Below are 26,505 nucleotides of genomic sequence, written 5' to 3' on the forward strand. Positions count from 1 at the left end.
GCATCACTACTGGCTTACGCTAACATGAATGGCCTGCCTGCCCTGAAATCTGTGTTCAGGGTAAGCAAGGACCACCTGCAGCAATGCAGCCTTTCTTGTCCTAGATACCAGCAGAAGGTACTCCAGTACCTCAGCCCAGTTGGCCTCTGTGCTAAACTTGCCAACCACCAGACCCCTCAGAGCCAAGAACTGAGGGTTCAGGACATGGGGGTGATGCCCCCCACCTTATGATGCTCTTTGCACTAAAAGGGGCTTATAAGTAAGATGGGGACAGACATTTCAGTAGGGCTTGTTGTGATAAGATGAGGGATAATGGTTTTAGACTAAAAGAGGGTAGATTCAGACTAGGTACAAGGAAGACATTTTTTACTATGAGGGTGGTGAGACACTGGAACAGGTTGTCCAGAGAGGTAGAAGATGCCCCATCCCTGGAAATATTCAAGGTCACGTTGGACGGGGCTCTGAGAAACCTGATGTAGCTGAATATGCCCTTGCTCATTGCAGGAGGGTGGGACTAGGTGTCCTTTAGAGGTCCCTTCCTACCCAAACCACTCTATGATTCTATGGTTCTGAAAAATGAAGGGTCACATCTCATAGCACAGGGCATATTTCTCCCCAGAGAAAGGAGGAGGGAATGTGGGGAAAAAAATGTTAAAAGATTTTGTGGGTTTTTTTATGATCACAAAGAAGGAAATTGTTTGCCAATCAGAACTATTAAATATTGGCACGGCACCAGGTGAAGACAGAGAACAGGGAACCCCTTGGCACACGCCAAGCTGACAAATCCATTTACGGTGCAGAGACAGTGCCCAACTGCTGGAGGGGAGAAAGCATTGTTCCCATCATAGAGGAGGAGGAGGATCACAGAGGTGTCACGGCTGCTGAGAGCCTGACATCGCTCGTGGGGAAAACACTGGGAACGTTGGAAACAAAATATTGGCTCTCGCAGCCTTGGAGGCAGGAGAGCTTCAGTTTCACCACATTCCTCTCGATTGTAGCAATAGAGGATCCCATCTCAGATAAACCAACTGAAAGGGTTTTACATAAGCTGTCTGGCTCAGCCTCAAGCTTCCTTCAGCTCGTCTCTGAAGAGGCCCTTGTTTCCGGTGTTCATATTTCCCCTGACCCATCCTCACCGCCCTCAACATGTTGATCTCCTGCAACAGCATCTTTTGGCCTGACGCCGAAGGCTCCCCAGTTACCCCCTTACTCCTTAAAAGGGGATTCTTGTACCATGTTTGCTGTTTGCTTTCAAAGATGCACCTTCTACCCATCAGGAAAGGTGGAGAAGAGCAAGAGGTAGCCTTGGATACTCTCAACACAAGGATTATAAAAGGAGGGGACAAGTCAGGCTTCCTGGTGGGAGGGTGAATCATTCCACAGAGCACATTCCTAAACTCGACAATGTGTATTCCTACTAGGCATATTGGAAAATGCTTTCCAAAGTCCAAACTTCAGGAAGAGATCCTGAGCTTCTTTAAAGTTTTTATTTCTTTACTTGATGTCACTCCCAAGTCTAAACACCAAGCAGCCAAGTGTCCTGACCCTGATTTTCTTCTCAATCACAGTGGCATCAGTCAGGGAGTCCTTGTTACTCTGAGAAAACTCTAGAGACTTTTGTAACATCAGAGCCTGGTGACTGCCTTACATTACAGAGGAGAGGAGCAAAAGGGAGGATTTTTCTCCTCACCCAGTACTGCATGATGCCTTACTACTCTAGGAATGATGCTTGTGCTTGGATCACTCATTTTCCATATGGCCTTCTGTAAGAACACCAGTACCTCAGGCTGCCTCTGTGCTGACCTCCGCAGACATGGCTACTTTCTTATCAGCACCTCATCTGGGCTTATATTCATTATAGGTCTTGGCAGTAGCCCCAGAATTTTCTAAAGACATGTCCCAAGCTATATAATCTTGTCCAGAAGGTCATGACTGCATGGGATCCTTTGGAAAAGAGTGGAGCCTAAATGATTGCCTGGGATCCCTTGGATGCTGAAGGATCACTTAGTCCATTCCTCAAAGATCTGTTTGTAAGACTACAGTCTCGGTGTAGATTCGAAGACTGACCTGAACCGTTTGGAGACTTACACCAATGAAACCCAGAAGTCTGGTGCCGTTGTCTGCTGTGTAAGCTTCTCTCAGGTCCCCTAGTCTTTAGCAGCATTTCCCAAGTGGGTTTATCTCCAAGTCTGAGGAAGCCTGTTTTGCTGAAACAGCAGTTCTGGGGGGCTGCAGGTAATTGAGGCTTTCAGGTCTAACCCTGGAATGGGATTTGGGTGGCTCCAAGAGCAGATGCAGCAGTGGGAGAAATGCAGCTTCAGAGCACCCACACTGCAGCAGGTGATACCAGCCAGAAGCTGTCCCCGTGGATCCGTGCTGGGCTCTGCATGACACAACAGCCTATGCCGTTCGTCACAGAGAGCCACGGCAACTCCATGCCCAGCTGATTCTGCCCTGTTTCTCACCAAAATCCAGCTCCGGGGTTTGTTTGACTTTTTTATCCTTTTAAAAATCAGGCCCCTAAATGCAAAGATTTATGCAAATGCAAAGCATAATAACAAGAAGTTAACCACACTTTTGCATATCTTAAAGGAAAGGTTAGGTTTGGGTCCCATCTGTGTTTTGAACGAAGTTCTGATTGAGTTCTTGTTTCCTCTGAACCAGCATGCTAGTGTCAACACATCCCTGGGAAGATGAAAGGCCCTAAAAAGACATTTGATCAGATTAGCTGTGATTCAGATCATTGGAGGGAAATTATTAAATGGGCAATTCCTGCCAGGGAACATGAAGGCGATACAGATAAGAGAGAATGTTGGATTGAAGGAGATTGGATTAACAGTTTGCAAAATCCTGAAGGGCAAGTTCCCCTAAAACATCTGAAAGATGTTTTTTATTTTTATTTTCTTTCTTTCTTTTTTTTTTTTTTTAAAAAAAAAACCCCTCTTTTTTAATGCTGGTTGCTTATGATTATTGTTGCACCCAGCGCAACAGAGCTGCAACCTCCAGCGTGGTGCCTGCACTTCCAAACCTTTCATGCTCTACCTGAAACAGGTAGAGCCAGATTGTCAGACACTGGAGCAGCCCCGGAGCCTTGTGCGGGGGTCTGGGAGCAGGGCCATTGCTCCCTGCCACCCTCCCAGCCCTTGTGTGAGCAGAGGGTGGGTTGAGGGCTGGCATGCTCTTGCTAATTAGCTAATGTCAAAATAACCCCAGGTGATCGCAGGTAAACAGACCCCCAAGATAGGCAAATCAGCTGGACAGTCTGGTATCAGTAACTCAAGTCTGATACCTGCAAAGCAAACATCCCTCTATCTCTCTCTCTATCGCCTTATCTCTCTGTCGATCTAATCATTACCATGTATGTCTCCCTACCTACCCTGCTTAATGCAAGCACGTTTTATCTGTCTTTCTGTTGGCTTGGTCATGTGTGAAACACTCGGCGTCTGATCCCCTCCTCCCACCATCCTTGTAAATTCTGCCTTCTGAATATTTCATTGCTGTCTCAAGTCCTGCATGGTCCTCTCGGCCCTTCGAACTGCTCCAAATTACCCCGTCCCCTCATCTCCCCAATGGTCCCATGTCCCTGGGAGGCTCTAGACAAAAGGAAGCTGTGTGCCAATTGAGGGTTATTAGCAGAGATACAGCATGCTCATTGTGACAGGACCAAGTCCTTAATGAAAGGGTAAGGTGGAAAAGGAGTGGGGAAGGACTGGGCTGAAATTCTCCAGGGTGCCTTCCAGGTTAAAGCATCATCAAGGTCCCTTCTGGACTAAAAAAAAAAAAAAAAAAGGCAAGGAAAAAAAAAAAGCAAGCCCCAAAGACTGCTGTGCAAAACAGCCCCTCTGGTCAATAGGATACAGGGAAAAAAAAAATAATAACTTATTCTGTTATCAGAAGCAACATGGTCGAACAAAAGGATCGCCTTCGCCCACCTGAGAATGGAATGTGAGGCTCCATTTCGCTGCTCTGATCGTATTTGACAGCCCCCCTCGAGACTGCCTGGTTGGTATGGCAAATCGTCCTTATTACCTGCTGGGGTGAATGAATCCCCCTTTGTGCTGGCACTGTCACGCTGCATTAGGTTGACAATGGCCTGAGATATTTTATATGAAATTTGCCCTCACTTGTGATTAGCCAGCACCAACTAAGTCATAGCAACCTAGAACTATGCATTGGCCGGGCCCCGTTGTCGGCCGAAAGGGAAATCCCTATTCAAATGGTTTAATAAAACAATCTAAAGGGCGTGTGAATCGTGAAAAGCATTTTCACTTTTCTCTTTAGCTTAATCTCATGGTCGCTGGGATATTGTGCTCTGAGCAGACCCCAGCAGGGTGTGGGCTAAGGTCCCCCATCAACTTCTTTTACAGCCTCCTTTTCTGTGAGTTAATGATATACCGGTGTGATTGCCTCCCGCAGCAAGAAGAAACACGCATTTGATGAAAAGGATGGACCTCCTAACACATCCTAAATGGCAACAATTTCTCATCCAAAGGTCACAGGTCATAACCTGGATTTTGAATCACCACCCAGATCTTTTTCAAAGCCCTGCTAAAGCTGGGGGATTCTGCAAGGCTGTTTTACACACAGACACACACACAGACACACAGACACAGACACACACACACACACACACACTCAGACACCACGTTATCTCCAGAAGTTCCTGCTCTGCTTGAGTCCTGAGTTTAGTGTTTGGAAACAATTGGATTTTCCCCTAGTTTTGGGCTACAGTTTGCCGCTTTTCACGTCCTCTCAATCCTGAGTTCCAACACAGGAAAAAGCACAAGATGGAGGTGGGCAGTGCAAAGATGCGCGATCTCTCTGTGAGACACCTCCTTGAGCATCCCCAGAGGGTCACCCAGAGCTCAGCAGCACCCAGAGTACAATCAATACCCGTGGCTGAATCAGCCACTGGCCATTCATCCAAAACCCGTCACGCTCCCAGCCCCAAGCATCACCTCTAGCAAGGTTCAAGGTCTGAAAACTCTCCCTGCTCTCTTGCAGGTGTGGAAAAGCCTCCCCAGTGCTGACCCCCTCAATAAGCAAGATCTCCCATGCATACACCAAGATGCAGCTGCAGAGATTTGGTTGTGGAGTAGGAGGAGGGGGAAGGAGAAGCACAGGGTTCTCCTTTGGCATTTTTGCTCCTCTTCCTTGCCTAGGCTGGGAAGCGGAGGAAGACAGTGGCAGTGGGTGCCGGGTCTCCACAAGACTAGCTGAAAGCTCATCTTAACATTTACCTAAACAGAGGAACGCTTTGAGTCTGCAAAATGAGGCTGGAAATCCCCGGGGGAAACAAGCTCCCTCATGAACCTCCCACAGCCCAGCTTCCAAGCACAAGTGAAAGGGGGAAGCAGCAACAGGGACCTGTTTTGTTTTCAACACTTTCCTTTCCTATTCTGCATTTCCCCCTTTCCCATCATAAAGCCTTGGGACAGGTGGAGGGTTCCTCTGTTGCTTGTACATCAATATTCTCCCTTGATTTTTTTTCCCACCAGAACTCAGCAAGAAGAGCAAGGCTGCAGGGAACATGCACAATGAAAGCAGCCCAGGCTCTCGTGAGGGATCCTTTTTGCTTTCAAAATCCACATTATCCTCTCCTAAAAGGTGTTCACACGAGCTGTGGTATGTTTCCATTGCAGTTCTCCACATAATTGTAAGCTATGTGGGGCAAGGAGTGATTTTGTTATTATGTGCTTGTACAGTATTTAGCACAATGGGGCCCTGATCCCTGCTTGGGGCCTCAGAGTCCCCTGTAATACAAATAATTAACCATAATAGAGCTGGGAAAATATCTTAATAAAACCATGGAATCAATTTGAGGCAATTAAGCAATTTTTCAGCTTGCAGAAGTTTTTGCTTTACAGGCTCAGTTTGGAGAAGGGAGGGGGTTTTGGGTGCTGGGGGAACTGCAGGAAACTAACTGCTCATGCCCCTGCAGCAGGCTTTGGAATTATTTTTTTTTTTCTGTGGGTTTCAGTTTCATCCAGTTGTGGAGGCAGAAAGTTTTTATGCAGCTCCCAAAGCACAAAAGCCACTTTTTATAAATAGCTTTTTATAAATAGGAAGCATGGTTTGGAGGCTGGATCTGTGGTTCCTGAGGGAGAAGGGGCTCAGTCCTAAACAGCATGACTCTTGAACAGCTCATCTGCCCTGCCTCTGCCCCAGTTGCCCACCTGTGAAATGGAAAACAATCATTATCTTCCTGCTTTCTAATCCCAAGTACTTGAGGATGCAGCTAAAGGAGTAGGGATTGCAGATCTGTTTAGGCAGAGAGGAGTAAGAAAACTGAAAAACTGTGGTCACAGACTGGATGATTTTCAAGCAATTAGAAGTCAGCAGATAAGCTTTGGATGACAGGCATTCTGATTACAGTTAAAGCTCTTGTATAACTTTCAAATGGAAAAGGGAGTTAAATACACTGAACACTTGTCTAAAGTTGTATTCAGTTCTGTACTTGTCCATCATGGAGGGAGTGCATGTGAGGACTACAGCAAGGAGCACGTCTTCTAAGGGTGGGCAAACTAACAAATCTACTGGCTCACTCAACCAAAAGAGTAACCCCAGGAGCTGAACTACACCACCCTTTTCTGAAGGAAACAGCTATACCCTCCATAAACATATCTGCGGGCTAAGTGGGTGCAGACCCTGCACTTTGTCATACATAGACCTTTTCTGACAAAGTCTTTGCAGGAACTCTTCTTACCAACAGTCATGTTCTAAGGGGCATCCCCTTAAATCTTTCAGTCCTAGGAAGAATAATCACAACAGAAAAATTGAAAAAAATAAAGATATCCCTCTGAGCATCACTGTGCATTGTCAGTATGGCTAAGACGAGTCTGTGAACTGCTGAGCAGCCTGGTGTTGGTCTCAGACATGGATAAATGAGTCCTAGTACTTAAAAACTGAAGAAAAGTATCTGCAACACAATGCTTTTAAAGTAGACCTCACCCTCTACTGCATGTATGTCCTAATAATGGTTCATTTTAGCTGCCACGAAGAGTTAGCCTGTCATCCTGCTGGACTGAAAATGTCATCAGTTTGATTTGGGAAGCCAAGCAAAAACATGCAAGGTGAATACTTAGCTAAGGAGACCACCTGGCAATCTGTCACACCCAGAATAAGAGAAAGAGCTTGAGTTCTTGGTGAATATAAGAACACAGAAATGAACTAAATGGAAGATTTCCATCAGCTTCCACGTCAAATGATAGACTGAGGTTAAAAAATAATAACATAAACAATAAAATAGACATAATTTGTATCTACTTGTAATTTAAAACAGGGAAGCTCTACCACACGCCAACAGTATCTACCTTGCCCCTACAAACAGGCATGGGCTGCATGTCATGGACAGCCATCCACCCATTCACATTGGTGAAGTGGGTGACATGCAGGTCTCATCCTGCTGTGTGGGCAACAGTCACATGTTCTTACTGCAGGGATGAGGAGTCAGCTCAAGGAGTGAGCTGTCTTCAACTGGAACATCCAACCAGGGTTAGGAGAATGGTCTGGGTTTTCCGATGCCCACCAAGAAGCTCTCTGACATGATGATTTCTGTTCCTCACTGAGCCACATAGATTTTTTGAATCAATGACCCTAAAACAATTTCAAAATTGTGGAAAGATGTAGGTCAAGACTCAGTTCTCCTGCTGCTGCATGATCCCTCCCATAATCAGAGCTGCAGCACAGTTGTTGCAGCATGAGATACCTACTTGACCTCAAAAAAAAAAAAAAAAAAAAAAACTACTGTAGAAGAAAAGGATACCAAACAACTCCAGACGACTTTCTCAGCCAGTCATCATTTGTATTCATAAGACAAGCCAAGTTCATTAATCTCATGCTTACCTTATTTTGCCCAGGTTTCTTAAACTTGAATAACACCCACCTACCTAATTACAGAGATGCAGTTTTCTCGCCCAGCCCCGTGCCATACACTCGTCAGCCCTCGTGGCAAGCAGAGCTGGAAGTGTGCAGAGATGCCCTCTCCTATGGAGATGATCTCTTCCAGTCTGAACTGCACGTAGGTTTTGCCCTCCCAGGCAAGGAAAAGATGGGCACCCAGAATGTGAATAACCTCCAGGTAGGGATTGGAGTCTCTCTGAAGAGAGGTGGGGGCTGTGAATGAGTGGGAAAAAGAGGCAGGGTGCTGTGGGTTTTGATCCAGCTTCGATCTCTGTCTCTGGGCTCACCCATTTTGAGACAAACGATACATATCCTTTGATGAAGCGTTGCCTTCCTCGGTCTATATGTCATTATGGTGGTTTTGCTTCTTCTCTTTCACATTGTGGAGCTTTTGCAGAGCTTTTCCAACCTGATTGCAAGAAAACTGGCAATATACTTCTCATTCTTGCTGCTTTTAATTCACCAAATGCCTGCTTGCTCTTATGTCAGCCCTACCTTCTTATTTGACAACTGGACACGATGTTATTCCTGATTTTGCATCTGCTCTTCTACTACAGGTTCTTAAAGAGCATCCACACCCCACGGCTATGGGTGTGTGCACTCAAGAGTCGGTGGGAACAACTCATGCCTCCTTATCCAGCATATTAAGTTGGAGGGAAGGAAGGGTGATGACCTGTTCTGCCTACACGGTCTTTGGTGACTTTAGTGGGAGTGGAAAAAACCAAACTGCTGGAGGAACCTAGTACCTTAAGGGTTTACTGACAGTGCACATCGCTTTCATCCCTGCCTATCTTACAGCAACAAAATCAAAGCTATGCATCCTGCAATCTCTTGGGATGGGAGATGCTAAAGATTCCTCTCTTGTTGTTAAATGTAAGCTCCCTCGGTGACAACACTGCTGCTGCCCTGTGTAATGAGTGGGGATAGATGATATGTGAAGTGCAGGGAAAAAAAAAAAAAAAAAAGAACAACCAAGAACCCTTAGGAAATGTCTTTGAAAATCAGTTACTGAATAAATTGGGTAAATTAAAAAATATATTTTGGCCACCAGCAGAACAACATGGGGCCTGATTCTCCTCTTGGCCTGGTGTAAATCAGAATAACCTTTATCTCATTCAGTGGCAGTAGCAGAAAAGTTAAGTCACTGTAATCAGGGGTGAATCTTGGTATAGGAGTATTTTTTTTCCTACAAAAAGCTTACTTTTTCTAATGAGACACCTCACTTCTTGTTATTTTGCATGAAGCTGTTATCTAGATGCATTGGCAGGTTCAGCCCCTGCTCCAGAAAACCTGAAAATCATAGATATCAGACTTGGACCTCGCACCCTTCTGCCCAAAGGCAGGATCCACTCTGCCTGAACTATCCCTGACAGATGTTTGTCTAACCTGTTCTCAAAAACCTCCCAGGTCGGAGCTTCCACCCCTTCCTGAGGCAATCTATCCTCATGCTTCACTACCCTTACCGTTAGACAGCTCTTCCCAAAGTCTAGTCCCAGTCCCCCAGCTGCAATTGAAGTGGACATGGAACAGAACTTGTCAAATTAACCTGGGCAAACCAAAGGAGGAGGAGGAAGTGCAAGGAAGAGAAGAAAACAAAGTAATTCTGTAAAGTTGCATAGCAGTTCAGTGGCAGAGCTGGAAATAGAGCTCAGTTCCCTTGAGTCCGTGACTTATGCCTGCGTAAACGAGGGAGTCCTTACCTTATTAATCCCACTGGGTACCTCACTTTTCTTCTGGCTTTTTTTTTTTTTTTTTTCCTATGCTGCCTCTTCTCACTCGCTTCCATCTCTCATGTTAATTTTCCTTGCCTTTCAGCATCTCACATGTGCCCTCAGAGGGAGAGGCTGTTGTAACATACGCAGTCTTTGACTGATTCATCCCTTTGCTTATTCATGACTAACACTCATGCTATTTGTCTAACTATTTCGCTTGATGTACATTTAATATGTAAAAATTTAATTAAAGTGTTATTCATAAAAAAATATCTGGGCCAATTTAATATTTTTTTTAAATACCCAAAGGGAATATTTCAATTAGGGACTAAATGCCAGAAAACACTGTCAGATTTTTTCCCCCCCATCTCTAATCAAAGCAGCAGGTTTTGATATTATAAAGAAAAAGCCACCAAAACCACAACAATATTTACAGGAATTCACTCTGCAGGTGCAGAGATCAGTCCTGAGAGAAGCTGAGAACTTCCAGCTCTCAATGGAAACCTGTGGAAGTTACTCTGAGGAGAAGCCAACTACATACCCAGAGCCAGCTCCTTACCTAGTGGATCAGCACTAATGCTCTGATTGGAGAATCTGCTGAATCTTTCTAATCAGCTTGGTCCTGCAACCTTTAATCATGCAAATGGCTCACGTCTTCAGTGCAGTTCCAGACTTGCCAGCAAAAGGCTTGCAGGACTGAGGGGAATTGGGATCTGTACCGGCACAACAAAGTTTCTGACGGTTATGGGCCTGAAAATGCATCCTTCCAATTAGATGTTTCTCCCACATTAGCTGAGAGGGGTAAAAGCTCTTGGGCTTGCATATTACATGGCCCAACAAGTCTCATTAGTGGACAATGTCATTCAGGAGCTTAGCGGATATATTAGTATTTCCTGCTTCCAGATAGGCAGGGACTACCAAAATGAAGGCGTTAGATGGAAACTGTGGCCCAAAAAAACCACAGCAAACATCTGAATTTATCCTAAGAGGACCAACTTGGTTTGGGTCTGGGGAAAAGGCTGAGTTCAGATCACCCAGTCTTCAGTTTAATGTCATCCAGACCTCATCTACAACCTTGGTCAGAAAGTCCTGTCTCCAGCAATTTCAGGTAACTGCAACAGTGGTTCATTTCAAAAGTCCGCCCAGGACAACACCCCACAACAAGGCTGGGTGTGTTATATGCAGTGCACAGTGGGTGGTGTAATAGTGAGGACACAGAAGTCCTGTATGACTTCTGGTGCTCACAGGGTGCAACACCAGTCAGTGCCGGTGGTGGTCCTTGGCCTCCCTACTCCTTCCCAACCTCCTGTCATCCACCACAAGCCATGAAAACTTGTGCTCCCTAATACTCCCAGTGCTCCCTAAGAAACTTGAGACTTTCAGCATGAAATAGGAAAGACTCTAGAGGGGTAATGACCAGAATGTCACCCACATCCCAAGCGGACTGCACTCCATGGCTGACATCTACTTATAGGTTTTTGAGACCTTTTCAAGGCTCTTCAAGACTTGTGAAAGTTTTGAAAGGCCTTACTGTCATTCCAGTGCAAAGGAGCTGCAGAAACCTCAGGATTTTCATCAAACTGGAGTACCTATTTCCTACCTACACCAAAGAAGTCACAGTTGACATGCCAAAAAACTAGGCCAAGGGAAATGCTGTGTGTCACATGTAAGGAGCGATTCCCAAACTCTCTAGCAGAAGGCTGTGGATGAGTCATGAGATTAATTCTCCAGGAAGATCTCCAAGCCCGCTTAATCTAAGTCTTCATTTCAGGCATTTTTTACAAAGTCGTTGCAAACTCATTTATGTCTTCAGACGAAGATAGTAGGGTACCTCAAGTATGTGCTGGTATGTGATTTACCTCCATGAAGCAAGTAGCCTTGCAGTGCACATGTAGGAGCTGTTAGATATGCTAATATGCAAACACAGGCATCATCTTGAAATCTTAAAAAGGGATTAGAGCAGATGAGTCCTCATTTAGTTTTCCAGAACAGCAGCAGAGATAAATCTGGCTGCTCCTTTTCAGGGTGTTAAAGGGGGATTTCCTGATGGGTGGATCTCCTCAGTGAGGTATTATTGTATTGACAGCGGGGCAGGAAGGAACGGATTAAGCAACAGGCAATGGGATATGGAGCCTTTGCATGTCCTGACAATAGATATAAACTGGGGAGGGTGGAATGCTCTCAGTGGACTATAGGAAATCAGGTTTGGTTCCTGGTTTATTCCTGGAGATGACGCTGTTGCTCTTGAACTGAGCATTACTATTCAGAAATTCAGCCATAGCTCCCACGCTGGGTATGTCAACAGTGGCCAGTGATAGGGCTCAGGTGTTGTGCACACTGCTGGATCTCCTGGTGTGGAAGGCAGTCAGACAGTTGGAACTGCTGAAGTTGGATCGCCCATATACTACCCAATCCTATCCTGCAGTGAAGCAATGCCAGTCCTGGTAAGAAATGTTATCTCCTGCCCATAAACCACTCCCAGGTCCCACCATCCTTTTGTCTTTCTTGAATATGTGCAATTTTTCTGCTATGTTTCTTGGTTATGGTGAAGATTTTGTCATGTTTTTCACCTAATCTGCATGTTTGGTCTTCTATTCTGGATAAGCATATGGGCATCACCATCAACTTTAGTGCTAATTTTGGAGGTTGTTGGAAGCCTGCAGAGAGTTCAGGAACTGAGAGCAGACCTGAGCAAAGCAGAGTTGAGAACAGGTTTCCACTTCACCCTGAGATGTCATGTCATTTAGAGTGGAGAGATTTTGGAAAGGCACTTCATGGATTCTTCAAATTTCAAGGCCTGTGTTTGCCCTTATTTTAACATTAAATGCAACATGCCAGTCTCTGAAGCTCAAAGTCCTTTTGACTAAATACATTTAATTTAAAAGCAAAATGCCCATGATCTACAGATTCCCACAGTCTCACAGAGTTGCCTAGAGATCAAGCACAGAAATTAAGAACTCCAAGCTGGTTAAGACCTACACAAAGAAGCTGCATACTTCACTCAGGTTGGTTAACCTCAGTTGGCTAAGTTGGGTTAAAACAGTTTTTAAGGCCAGACAGTTTGTGTGTTAGTTCAGGTGAGCAGCTTAAGTTCAAGACAGGTTTGGGTATTAGCTTGGGTGAGTAGCTTAAGTTCAGGGTGTTAGGGCAGGAGTGGCTCCCCAGCCACTCCTGAATTCACTCCTGGATAACATGTGGCTCTCCAGTGGTTTGCATGTGGTTCTTTGCTCTGGCTACGGCATGTGGTTGGTTAGCAGTAGGGCTATGCTGTGTGGGGACAGGAGCCCAATATCACCGGGCTGTGTTACTCTGGGATGTGGCTTGCTTGCCCAGGACACAGCTTCAGAGGAGCCACTGTCATACTCTGAGGTAGTCGCGATACACCGCTACCCTGAACACTCTGCTGTATGTCACATGTGGCTCATAGAGCGAAGAAGATCCACCATCCCACACTGAGGCTCATCCCAAACTCTCTGATTCCCATCAGTATCAATCTTAGCTCTTCTGTCATTTTAAGCCAGGCTAACTGTCTCAGTTGCCCAGTCTGAATTAAGAACACCCTTCCTGTCCTGGTAGGGTTGATGGAACCAAAGAAAAGTCTAAAACATCAGGAGGCACAAACGTCACGGAAGAAGGTGCAGCCCTGGATTAACAAACTAGCAATCAGTTCCAAGCCTCTCAATTATCAGAAGACCCAGTCCTAGCAAGAGAAGCCCAATACACTTCCAGCATGTGGTCAACCCCATAAAAAAAGGCAAATATGTGCAGTTAATAGTTCAGAGTACCTGACGCAGTGACCTCACTGAATTGCAACACCTGTGATTACAGCCTCTTTTCCAGTAAAGCTGTAATGCTGATGCGTGTATTTTAAAATTGCATCTGTCCTACTCTGCAGACTTTGAGTAACTATTATTCTGTAGCCATACCAGTGTACAATGTCAGAGTTGTAATGGTGAGTATAGATGTCAGAGCAGAGTATCATCCATTTCTAAAATATTTACATGAAAAGTCAAGTTGAACATGGAGATGTGTTTGGATACCTTAAAAATAAAACAACAAACCAAACATCTTTTTCACGTTTCCTTCTCTGTTCTTTTTGAAAAAACACTGACATAAGTCAGGTGGATTTAAAGATTTCGGGAAAGCCACAGTAACCTTAATATGAATAATGAACAAATGAATTAATGACTGATGGGACAGAAATATTCTAAACGTTAGCAGTTAGCTTTGGTTGAAGTGAGGAAGTTTTAGGGAGAGTTTTTAGCTGTTATATTTGATTATTCTTACATACTGATGATTGTTTTTTGATATATTTACCAAAGCCTTGGGACAAACATTGGAAACATGGAACTGAAAACCTAGATGGTGTTTTTGTGCTGGCTAAAAAGTGTCAGTGTCCATCTGGCCTCTTGAGAACCAACACAAGAAGGCAAGACTCCGTTGTGTTGCTCAGTGGAAGTCTAAAGTATTTTATGATAAGACATTTGTATCCTCTTCAACCCTTTCCTGGTCCACAGGCATCAATGATATGATATGGGGATGTGTTTGGATCGGGATCATTATTAATAAAGCCACAAATAGAACTCTACAAAACTCATTATTTGCTAGGGTCTTGCCTTCAGAAGCTCACTAAATCATTTCTGATGTGTTCAGGTACAAGTGGTGTCCACATGAGCTTTTGATTGAGAAGACACTGTTCTCAGGTGAGTGACATACAGATAATATTTTTCATTTCAGATGCTGGGCACGATGATAATTCTATTACAAATCTCACTACAGTACTGAACAAATCTCACTACAGACTGAACATCAAGCAGAGATTGGCTGCGCTCCATAGAGCTCCCATCTACCTCCCTCAAGATACATCTGTGTCTTCAAATTCATCTGTCAAGGAATCTATATCTGAAATGCAGTTAGGAAAGCAGACTGAAAATGTTCTCTGAACAGAAACACCTTTCTCCACCAAAACCAACAGCACTAAAATACATTCACAGCTTTTGTTTCTTCTCTAAGAAGAATCTGTGAAATTTCCTGTTGGAGCATCTTCATGACAGGACTCAGTGTTTATAACCGGAGAGAATAAGTTACAGATTTGGGGCTTAGCTATTACAGCTCCCATTTTATAGAGATGTAAGGCTGTTTTGTAAATTTAGAGGGGTCCTCATGAGACCATTGCTAATACATTGTTCTCAGTTCATCTTGATTTAGGCAGCCTGTCAGAATGAAGGAGTTTGGAGAATATGTCATGCCTAACGCTAGTAGTGAGGGCTAAAAAATCAAATTACTCTATCATGGGAAATTTGGAAATTCTGTTTTGTTTTATTTTTAAGAGCTGAAAATCAGATGGAAAATGTGAGTCTGAATTTTTCCATGTGATAAAAGACTGGCAAAATAAGATATTTTAGGCTGTGGAAGTATTTTATCTTGTTAATTTCAGAATTTTTTGTTTGACAAGATAAAATCATTCAGCTTCACTAATATAAAAACTCTGATATTCTACAAAATATTGAAGGTACAGCAGTATACTTCTTTGATGGTTTAATGACTTTCTATTTAAATGTAAGATCATGTTCAAAATAAAAAGAAGTAAAACGGCTTCTTTTCAAGAGCTCAAATGAAACTATCTGAAATGTGCAAAACAAAACAAGAAAGCCAAAGCTGTGCACTTTTGCCTTGAAACTGAGGGGGTCCTGCAAAACATCTCCATTTTGATGCAGCTGCCTTTTCTGATGGAAAACTGTCCCAGAAAATAAATAAATACATTTTTGACAAGATATAATATCTTCTAAGCTAGATCCTGCATGCCTAGCCTAAGGGGTCTCCAAGTTTTTTATGGCTCCGGGTGAACAGAAATATCTCCTTGTGCCCTCCCCACCCATTCACAACTCCCACAACATCCCTGTGGCAACAGCTTCCCTGGGAAAGTAGCATGATTAGAAAAGGATAAACCATAATTATTAGCTATCATTTAATGTGATTTAGCACCTGGAAATAATGGAGAGGAAATTGTGCCAGATGCTTAGTCAACAAACTGCAGTCTACCAGGAAGTGTTCCATGAAGCATTACTGCCCTGTCGATCAAACTTGAGAGCAACACTCATAAGTAGGCCAATAAAACTACCTAAATTATGTTGCAAGAGCTGCAGGGCCCTACATATGACCTACTTTGGTATCACTCCCTTTGAAGTGTCCAATTGTTTCTGTGGTGCACTCTGTGGGAAATGGAGATTCAGAGGAAGGAGGACCTGCTCCACTGTCTCTATCACAGCCAAAAGCAGAGCCAGAACCAGAGCCAGAAGCTCTTTTCTGCCTTCTTCCCTGTCACTGGTCCAGGCTGGGTCTGGAGAAGCCAGTCAAACAGCATGTATGCTTTGTGCCATGTTTTTCTTCTCTAAGAAGAGTGAGATGAGTCAAGAGGAAATAAAAAGTGAAAGACACTCTCCATTCCTCCCCCTGTGACCTGTACCCACTCTTTGAGTTTCACCTCAAACCATGTGGACAGATCTGTATTTCTCAGGATCTGGTGGGCTCTCTGGCTTTCTGTCTGTGCTCTGACATCAGGTTTTAGGGTCACCTACAGCCAAAGCTCCAGAGCCTCCCTGAGGTTCACTATGTTGTCTTCTACTTCCTAAAACAAAAAAAACCCCACAACAGTTTCCTTCAAGTCCTTCCCCAAAGTATATCCATACTGTGACGTATCTATAGCCCTCTTTTATGGGCCCATCTGCTGCCAGCAACATTCACCATAAGAATCTCAGTGACCCATGAGAGCACACTGAAGCAGGAGACAGTGCACCATTCATTTCCCTGCTTAATGTCTTGGGGTCTACTCCAAACAGTCCTCAGCTACCTCAGCTTCATCCACCTCATGCTGTTTTTCCAAAAATTACCACATCTGTGTAGCACCGCTTGCCTACCCTAGAGTGGTGGAAGTCCTTACCTACTTCAGCTGAGTGCTGCCTCCCATGAAGCTCTCTGATTCTGTGACTTTGCACCTCCCAAGGCTTTGGAGCCCCCCAAAAACATGCTTTCCTTTTTTTTTTTTTTTTTTTTTTTCCACTGCTCAGGCTTAAGTCAATTGTGCCCTAATCATTCCTAGGAACACATCGTTCACATGCACAACAGAAACACAAACACAGCCTTAACAATCGTTTTGAACCATTCCCTCTCCTGGTGTCCGACCCCTGTCTCTTTGTTAATCCGTTGGATCTTCCTGGATGATGAGTCCTTCCTTTGAAGGAGGTGCTCCCTGAAAGATGGGGCTGAGGAAGCAAGGAACGAGGCAAGTCGATCCATCAAGGCGCACGCTTCCTCCTGCGGCAGACCTTAGCAGGGAGCACGCTAACCCATCTCCTGCCAAAAAGTGCCTCAGCTGTCTGCCCTGTCTGCTCTGCAGGAGACAGCCCTGCTCCCCTGCTGTGCAAGCCCATAGTGCAGAAAGAAGCATGCAGGGCATCTTTATATGCCGTGTTTTTCCTCTTGTTGCCCTGTCATATCTGCTCAGAGAGGGACAGGAGGAAATTCTCTGCTTGTTATACATCCAACTAGATGATCCCACAGCCCCTTTTAGCCTTGAAATCCCCCTGTCTATTCAGCACTGCCAGCTCATAACACATCTCACAGGGAAGAAAAGCCACATTCATGGGCTTGGATCCCTCTTTGTCAGAAGACTTCGCTTGTTTTGGTTGTTTGGTACGTAGGAGCGCGAGGAGACACACGTCTAGCTCCCCAGCTGGCAAAACCCACCCTTGTGGACCTGGGGACAGTGCACCCCAGCTCAGGACCCATCCCACGGCAGTACTTAGGGGTGAAACCCACCGTGTCCCCCTTCCCCCCAGATGAAGGCGACCAAGCCTCCGCAGTCCCCATTTCCCTCCCTGGCTCCTGTCCATGAGTGCGTGTGTTTGTGCCGCCGGTTGTGCGCCAAGGGCCCATTTGGGGCCGGGATTCTCCCGGGACAAAGGGATGCTAATCAGCTCCCTCTACTGTTCCCTTTTGTCTAGGACTAGCTCCCACGCTTGGACTTGGCACTCTGGGATGCGGCAGAGGGAGCTCCTTGTTGCAACCAGGCTGAGCCCAGTTGGGGAATGCAATATACCCAGCAGGGAAAGCGGAGGAAGGGGAGGGGAGGGGGAAGGAAATAAATCTATAACTCCGTGCAGCCCACTCTCTGCCAGCCTACTGCATTGTGCACGCCGCCCGAGGCAGAAGTTTCCAGTGCCTCCCGCTGCCGGGAGAAACGTCACTGGTTTTGTAGCCATGGGCTGTCTTGTTCCTTCTCCCCTCCCCGATCCCCCGTCTAATGTTTTAGTCGCCAGAAAAAACTCCGTGTCAAGGTTGACAGATGAGAGTCGGTGCAGTGGGAGGTAGAGGCAGCACAGAAAACAAACGGGATCGTCTCTTGGCATTGTTGCATTTTCTTTTCACCATCACTGCTCTCCCAGGTTTGCAGCCTGCGTCTGGGTGTTGGCTGTTTACAGCTGTTTACATGGGCTGTCTCATCTCCAGAGAACTGTACAGATGCACAAGAGCCTGATCTTTATCCTGGGATCACTTTGCAGGTGGAGAGGTGATGAGGTCAGGGCTTCTCGCTAAGAAACCCAGAAAACCCTTGAGCCCACCAAACTCAGGCCACTCACAGCCTCCCTTTGCAGTGGGAGTGGGGAGGCAAATGCAGCCAGATGAGATGCTAACCGTAGTCTTTTGCATGCTCTCCTACTGTACCACAGGGCTGCCCGGGGCCTGCCCTTGAACACCTCTGAAGTCATAAGAGGGTGAAGTGACCCCTTCTGATGGTGACCTGACCCTACCAGCAGGTCCAGCAGTAAGGGAAGGAGCTCCTTTACCACCTCACTGGTATCCTGCTCCCAAAGGCTGAGGGGCTGATGTGTTGGCAAGCTCCCTCAGCATCTCTCTTTGTTGCCATTGCAACCTGCAGCTCTTTAGAAGGCTCAGTGGAAGCCGCTAATCTCCCAGTCCTGATGGGGGCTACAAACCAGAGATATGGCTGCAGCTCATCTATATCTCCCCAAACTGCATTTCCCCCCATGATGCTGCTGCCTGTACTGAGTTAGCTACACAAAAGTCAGTTCAGAAATACTGCAACCATGAGTATGGGCTGTTCTGTACCTGTGGGCTGAAACGTAGAGTCAGGCAGGGAATCCTTATGCTGGCACTTACGACTGTCTCATCCTCTGCAGTAATCCCCAGCTCCAAGCTCAATTTACACAGTCACTAAACACAACTGATGCATCTGTCTTGAGCCAGGATCTGTGTCTCTTTCTCAGCAGCATTGACAAATCTCTGGCCTACAGCATTTATGCATTCTGACGGCTGAGCGGAGCTTGCATAGTCACATTTTCAATCCTGATCCTTCCAGTTTCCTTCCCCATAGTTACAGGGTAGAGTTTGTAGATCTCCGTTGTTGATACCAGGGCAGCTGCCCAAATTGCCATTAGCAGAGAGGTAGACGGGGTGTGGTTGGAAATCAGATCCTCTTGGGAAGAGTTTCATGAGAGAGCAGAGACTACCTCCTACATGTAACTAACCTCCTGGATGGATCAGTATCTTGTGGCTTTCTGCTCATGTCTTACTTTATTGCAGAAGTGGAGAAGTCTGATCTAGAGCAGGGAAAGGCGTGTGTGTGTGTGTGTAAGGATTTGGCACAGAGACAACTGAGATGCCAGAATGTCATCAGGAAAATATGATGAGGTTGGCTAAACATATTCATTTTAAATCATGAAAGACATTATGAGATGGTATTGTGCCTGGAATAGCAAGGGACTGACTGTATTCAGTGGTCCAGGAGACCCTTTTCAGTGCCATGCTCTTGCGTTAGTAAGGTGGCCTCTCCAACAGAGGTTGGATGTCAGGACTGCTTTCTAACAGGAGAAAGAGGGGGGATGGGCACTGTTTGCCCCCAGACTGGGCCTCTAAGAAGTACACATGGAAGTATGAGCCTGTAGCCCTAGGCTCCCTCTATAGTCAATGGAGAGAAATAAACATCTTTGTATGATTCATGTTATCCTGAGATAGGTGTCTAAGATAGGTCAGATGGATTGCTCTCTGGAGATGCCAATTGCTCTCCACTGACTACAAAGGGAGCCTGGGGTGACTAGCTCAGACCTTGACAACTAACTTTGGTAGATGAGATCAGGCCTATCAGAGAGCCCGTGGAGCGATATTGTTATGACACAGCCAGAAAAAAATACACAGGAGACTTGTGTCTCCGAGGTATTATAACTGAATTTAAGTCTTGTTCTGTTCCTGCTAAACCCAGGGAAAAACTCACATGGATTTCACTAGACTCAAGACAAGCTTTCTCATCCACAGTAGTAACAGGGACAAAAGAGAACCCATGAACACAGCTACGTTTTGGCTTTCTTGAGAGAGACAAGACGTTGGGCTTATCCCCAAAAGCCCTAGAGTCCAAAATAAGCCTAGTCCAAAATAAACCTAATTGCAAAAGTAAGAGATCCCATCATCCCATATGAAACTGGATGTGACCTGAATCCCACATCTCTTATGAGCTAGACAAATTCCTGCTCTGCCTTTCACGTGTTTCTTGGGAGCGTGTCTTCTCATCAAGAGCTGGTCTCCCTGAATTCCCTCAGTGATTGATGGAGAGATGTAGAAACTTCAGGGGTGAATAATTTAATCCTGTCTAGAATACATCAGATGAATCATGCCCCGGAGGACCCCAGCATCCAATGGAACTCCCTCAACCTGTTCTGCTGCATGACATAATGGACACAAACTTTTGCTGACCCACTGCTCTTCTGCACACCTCACTTTTAACTTTTTATAAAGTGTAATTAGCAAACAAAATGCTCTGTTCTAGGACAGTTATTCTGAATCTATCAAAGAAAAATATAGTGGCTGGTAGTTACCACCAGAGCCATGTTGCATTAGAAATGAGGTGACTTGTGAAAGGGGAGGTAGATAGATTGTCTCTTGGTGGTATGTCAAGGCAAGATGTCCTTTGGGAATAGATGTCATAGTTAAATCCAGATTTAAGTTTCATTCCAGAAGTCTTGAGGTGAAATTCTCTAGTCCGCCTCATGCAAGAAGTCTGCTTTGATAATCTGACAGTCCTGACAGGCTATAAACATGCAGTGTGAGCATTATTGTGAGAAGGAAAGAGGCATTTGAGATCCAGAGCTCTCATGTTTCTACCAGTGACACACTGTTATTGCCGCCCCTTTCCCCTGCATTTGGTATTTGGACACTCTGCCATGTCTATAAGACGGTGTCATCTGGAGGAACATCATGAGTGAAGGCAATAGAAATTCTTCAGGCTTCACAGATAAGATGACAGGGACATGCCATCCCATCCCATCCCGCCTTGATTTGAGTTGGAAGTGCTGGAAGGCAAGACATCTACCCAGTTTAATAATAAAGAAGCAGTCTCAAATACTCCGTATTTCATTTCATGCTCATGCTGGTAACTGCACAAACAGGAGCTGTATCAAAAAGGATGTCTCTTTGCTGGACAGGAATGGGGTTAACCCAGGGGGGTACAAACAGTGGGTCACTCCAATGCTTTTGTGGCTCTCATCACTTGCCTTCTAGCTGGGGCAGTGGCCAATGATTGTTTCCGGAATTAATTTATACCTCCAAGCCTCCACATTACCCATTAGGCTCTCATTTGTCCAGTGGGGAATTTGATATATGTCCTCAGAGGGCACATCCGACGGGTGCAGACACTTGACAAAGCAACGGGACGTGCACGCACCCGCCCCAGCTCGTTCAAACCCCCTCGCATGCCGGCAAATGCCCCGACGTACAAAAAGGGACGGTGCGGCTTCCCAAGGTTGCATGAGTGTTAAACTCTAATAAACAAGACCCATCGTTGAAAGCTGAAAGAATCTGAGCCCTCCCCAACAAAGCATTTAATCCAGTTTGGCGTAACCTTTGACATTATTAGGGATCGCAGTGACCCTAATCCAATCAGATTGATTAACTAAAGCGGAGACCCAGTAAGCTGACCCCCCTCTGGCCTCTGCTATTTAGTCCTGACCAAACAGTGGGAGAGACGTGCCGTATTTACACCACAATGGGTCCGCGCTGAGAACCTGTTTCATTACAGAGCGACTTAAACTCCCATTACTCCATCAATGTATCATTCTTCAATAGTTCATTAAAAGCTGCTCCTCCACAATAACTATTAACCATTTCTCAGTCCAGCTGGCAGGTTTAAAGCCCCAGCCAGTCTTTAGCAGAAGGAGGTGGGAGTGAGTGAAAGAAATAGATAGACAAGGGCTCCCTTTTTACATTTAAACGAACTGGGGGCTTAAATAGTTTGAGGTAATTTACTTTTATTGAATAGGGGAGGAGAGGGAGGAAACTTTTATTTTGACTTAATTATGTTCTGGGGTCCTTTAAAGACACAGGGCCATGATAAGCTTTTATTGTACTACTTCTCTTGAGATTGGTTCATATTTATGCCCAGAGGAGTTTCCAAGAGAACTTGCATGGCATTGAGAAACTATAAAATGCAACACAGCTTAAACATGAACAGTGTCTTCAGTACACAAAAGCTAAAACCAGGGCAAAAGACAGGATATCCAATATGTGGCACTTGAGATGGAAAATGCCTGTTAGATTGTGCCATTCAATTTCTGTTGTCAGTGATGGCACATCACTCTACTACATCCTCCAAAGTTTTATCTTGTATATTCTTAAAGACAACTGAAAAATCTTCCCTTGTCCTTGGGAAACTGAAAGATATTGCAAATGCCTTACAAACTGCCAAACCTCTCAGGTAAGTGGCTGGGCTAAGGTGATCAGTTAAGATTGTGTGGCTATAGCCATGTTCTATCCACTGTCTCATACAATACAAGTGAAGTAACAAATGGGATCAAATGTTTTCCTCTAGAAATTACTCTGATAGAAAACTTCAAGTGAAGGGTTATATCCACTGTCCAGTAGTTGAGATTTGAACTTCTGGGAGACTAGAAATTACTTGAACTCTAGCCTCTTAGCTATGTCTGATAAACAGATAGGTAAGTTCAGCTAGGCTCACTTCTTTTCCTGTTTAAGCATCCTGTTCTTTGCATTCCCAATAGTCTAGGGTACCTGTGACACCTATTTCCCAGTGCTTTGCAAGAAAGACCCAACAGTGGCACCTATCTGTCTGTTTCTCCATGGAGATGCACAGCTGCTCATACTCTCCAAGACCACAAAGGAGGAGCAAAATCCCTGTTCTAACAGACCTGTAGTAATTTCACCTCCTGCTAATTCCCAAATGGTTCCCCATGCAGGTAGCACAGCATAGCAAGGCAGGTGACTCTGTTCCATTTGAATAGGGAACGTTTATTGCACAGTCAAGGACCTGCAAAACAGATTATTCAAATAGCTGGATGGGATGGGGTATTTCTGCTGTTCATATGTCCCAAGTGACATATGAAGAGCTAGAGGGACATAGGGTCAAGTCTGTCAAATATTGTCTCCAAATAGCAGCAGGTCTGTATCCCTGAACATCACCATTCCCTTGTCGCTGAGCTCATGAATACCACTGCTGTTTAATATGTGATTCATTAAGCCTGGCTATGGAAATGTTAAAAAAAAACCCCAAACATAAGTAGAGTTGTAGCTAAAACATGGGTTTTCTTTCATAAACAGGCCGATGGGAAAAAAAAAGAGTCCAATTTAGATGATATATCAGAATATGGCTCTTAACAGGACTAGAGTCTGGTGACAGTTTGACACTGCTGAATCACAGCTCAAGCATAGCCCCGAATTAGCAATGAGATACAAAATCAGCAAGTGAGAGAACCTCATTGAGTTTTGGGCCCAGAAAGTATTTCCTGAAGGCATTAAAATCAGTCCTTTTCAATGAAAGAATTACAGACAGTCATGTAAGCCAAAAGGGAGTTGCTTTGGTGACTACACTGGTTTGTGCTGAGGGAGGATGGGGTCCCTATTGACTCAAATGAGAAGCTGCAGTTAGATCCTAAGTTAGATCTCAAGTGACTTAAAATCGAAGCTGCAAAATAGAGTTTTGCTTGCTTGCTTTCTTTTTCTCCTTTTCTCCTTCTCTCTTTCTGGGTAGGAGCTCAAATATGTTCCTACCCTGGGGGATCTGCCGCACAAGAATGTGACTGAGCTGTTTTTTTCTCCCCCCTCCTGCTGTAGGTGAAGTAAAACTGAAGGGTGGTTTGATTCTCCCTCAAGGAACAACATTCTTCAGTTATGAAATCGTCCCAGCCTTTTTTCCCTCCCTGAACCTGGCTACTGAAGTCCTGCAGTCTCAAGCAGGGACAGACCCTTCGTGTCGACACCATTGTGAGGTAAGAGGGTTTGGCAGCTTATGGAATTGGGGATCCTTCGGTCAGCAAGGAGGTAAGGATCGCTTTCCTCATGCACAGGGTATAATTGCTACAGGAGATGTGGAGCATCTAATCTGAGACCATCTGGGAGCATGAGGTGCTCCATGTATCCTTGAGGACATCCAGCCTGGTGATGAGGTGAAGACATTGGGTTATCTGGTTCACTTACTGCCTGTGCCCAGTTAATGATCTTGGGCAGGTCATGTTGGGCTTCTGCGTATGGGAAAAATACTCAGCTTAGCTGTACTGTCATAATTCAACTGCTATAGTCATCCAGGAGTGATGTACTCAGAACAGGTACTTTAATCACATGCAAAACATTGTGGTATGACACGGATATGGGCCCAAGTGCACTAAACTGCAGATCTTGCAGGCATCATTATTTTGGGATGATCTCTCACTGCTAAACCAGAATAATGACACTAGCTTTAATATGGTGCCTTTTACCCAACTCTAACAGGGTAACCCCACCAGCTGAAACCACCCATTCTCCTGCTTGGTGCATGTAAAATGCCTGTTCTGTCTGGTGGAGGCCCTGCTATGATACAAATCAAGGCCTTGCTCTCTATAGGAAGGAAGGAAGGAAGGAAGGAAGGAAGGAAGCAAGCAAGCAAGCAAGCAAGCAAGCAAGCAAGCAAGGAAGATTTCCAAGCGTCTTCTGCTGGTATTCTCCTAAGAGGAGGCAGCCATATTCCTGCACAGCTCTGCACAGGGCACCTGAATTTACCGTCAGGGCAGGAATCAAATGCAATGGGAGTCTACCTTTTGGATGAACCCCTTTGTGCTAAAGGGAAAGGCAGAGCTTGACCCAGAATTACTGAGACCGTCAGGAGCAGACTAGATTTTAAAAGGCATACTACAAGGGCAAAGAAGGATAAAACAACTCTTGCAAGCTAAAATAGGCTCCTGCCAACTTATAGGGGATAAGTTACAGATACTCAGATTTAGCCAAGTGCTTAAATCCCACTGCATTCAATGACTTAGGGAAAAACATTTATAAGAGGTCCCACTTACATCAGTGGGTGCTGTGTCAGAATTAATTGCCTGAATTAACACTCTGTCTTAATTTTCCAATGAAAACAGAACCATTAATTGACGGTGATTTCCTCAGGCCTTTGATCTTCACTGTCTCCCGCTATGGTATCCAAAGTGATGTTAACTGGTAAGTCCAGCACCTAGGAACCATCCTCAACAGCTCATAATTTCCCCTCTGCAATCATTAAGAGACCTGAAAATGCAGCATGAAATGCCATGGGGTCAGAAAAGGAGCCAGACGTCCAGCTTGACCACTGAAAACACAATAATCCTTTGTGTTTCTTCCAAGGGGCACAGGATCATAGGATATTTCATGTTGAAAGGGACCCTGGGAGGTCTCTAGTCCAACCTCCTGCTTCAAGCAGGGTCAGAGATGACCTCACTCTCTACACACTGCCACATGGGGCACTTCCCAGTTCTCTGGGTCACCTATACAATCCCAGTAGAGGTTTGAGATAGAAATAGTGTTTACCTGTGCTCGGATGTTGGCTGTACAATGGAGGTGGTGGATAACCACCCTCCTTACACTGTGGAGGCACACATGTACTTGCTATCCCTATAGGAAAGATTAATTATCTTGTCTCTACAAAAGACAGGGTCAGGTTTGAACTGCTTTGATGGGGTCCTGGGCCAACAAAATTTTCCCTGCCTACGTCACATGCCTCCTTTATCAAGCTCAAGTCCTACCTCCAGCCCATTTTACATGATACTTTATCAGAAGCAAATGAATTCACAGTAGGTTTCTCAGGATCTCTGCCGCTACTCCACCATGAATGCTTCTGTTGCTAAACCCATAGCACTGCACTCACCTTTATCTAGCACAGGTCCAAAGATGGCTAAGCTGTCATTGACAGTCGTGCAGTTCCACCTCCTCCCTCGAAATTGGTGTTGGCATTCCTGGATTCCAATCTTTACCCCTTCTGCTACGCTGGGCATGATTTCCACATAGTTCCGACAGAAGCGTAGCTGCTTGGGTACCAGCCCTGGGATGCTCCCACAGAGGATGGGCTGAGTCCCCAAGGAGGAATACTGGTGACCAATTGCCAAGGACCTAGAAAAAAACAAACAAACAAAACAAAACAGGGAAAAAGACATGCTGTCAGGGATGTCTTTCACCTTTGTACTTGGTTCACAAGAATGGGGACAGAAAATCAATATCTTAAGTTCCACTGCATTCCCCTCTCCAGAAAATGTCCTTTCCACTGTCATCCCTCCCCAGAACAACATCATCTTTCTCCTGAAGTTTCTTACAGGCCCAAGAAGGCAAGCAGCTCTACCTTTAATATCTCCCTTCCCTTTTTGTCGTCCTCTCAAAGCCTTAATCCATCACTGTGCTGCTTCTTCCCAAAGCTGCTCAGCTCATACAGCTAGTTTCCTTTGTAACCAGAGGGTCAAACCTGTATTTCTTTGAAAGCCAAGCAGGTAGGTTTTATAGGAAATTTTGGCAGTTGCAGAGACCCAGGGATTAGATAGTCAAAAGCACTTTCAGAGCTACACAAAGCAATAACATCAACAGCAGAAGACAC

General features: G+C 45.1%; 1 protein-coding gene across 1 annotated transcript in view; it reads right to left on the reverse strand.

Moving 5' to 3' along the window:
* The window catches only part of WNT3A (Wnt family member 3A), a 37,108-nt gene extending 10,837 nt beyond the window's left edge, over positions 1–26,271 (reverse strand). The window contains exon 1 of the mRNA XM_026842537.1: positions 25,789–26,271. Within this exon, the coding sequence (XP_026698338.1) occupies positions 25,789–26,209 (421 nt within the window). The 5' untranslated portion in view covers positions 26,210–26,271. The remainder of the gene's footprint in view (positions 1–25,788) is intronic.
* Positions 26,272–26,505: the final 234 nt, after the last annotated feature.

The sequence above is a fragment of the Athene cunicularia genome (genome assembly GCF_003259725.1).
Source record: "Athene cunicularia isolate RWA chromosome 2 unlocalized genomic scaffold, athCun1 chr2_part1, whole genome shotgun sequence".
Classification (NCBI taxonomy): Eukaryota; Metazoa; Chordata; class Aves; order Strigiformes; family Strigidae; genus Athene; species Athene cunicularia.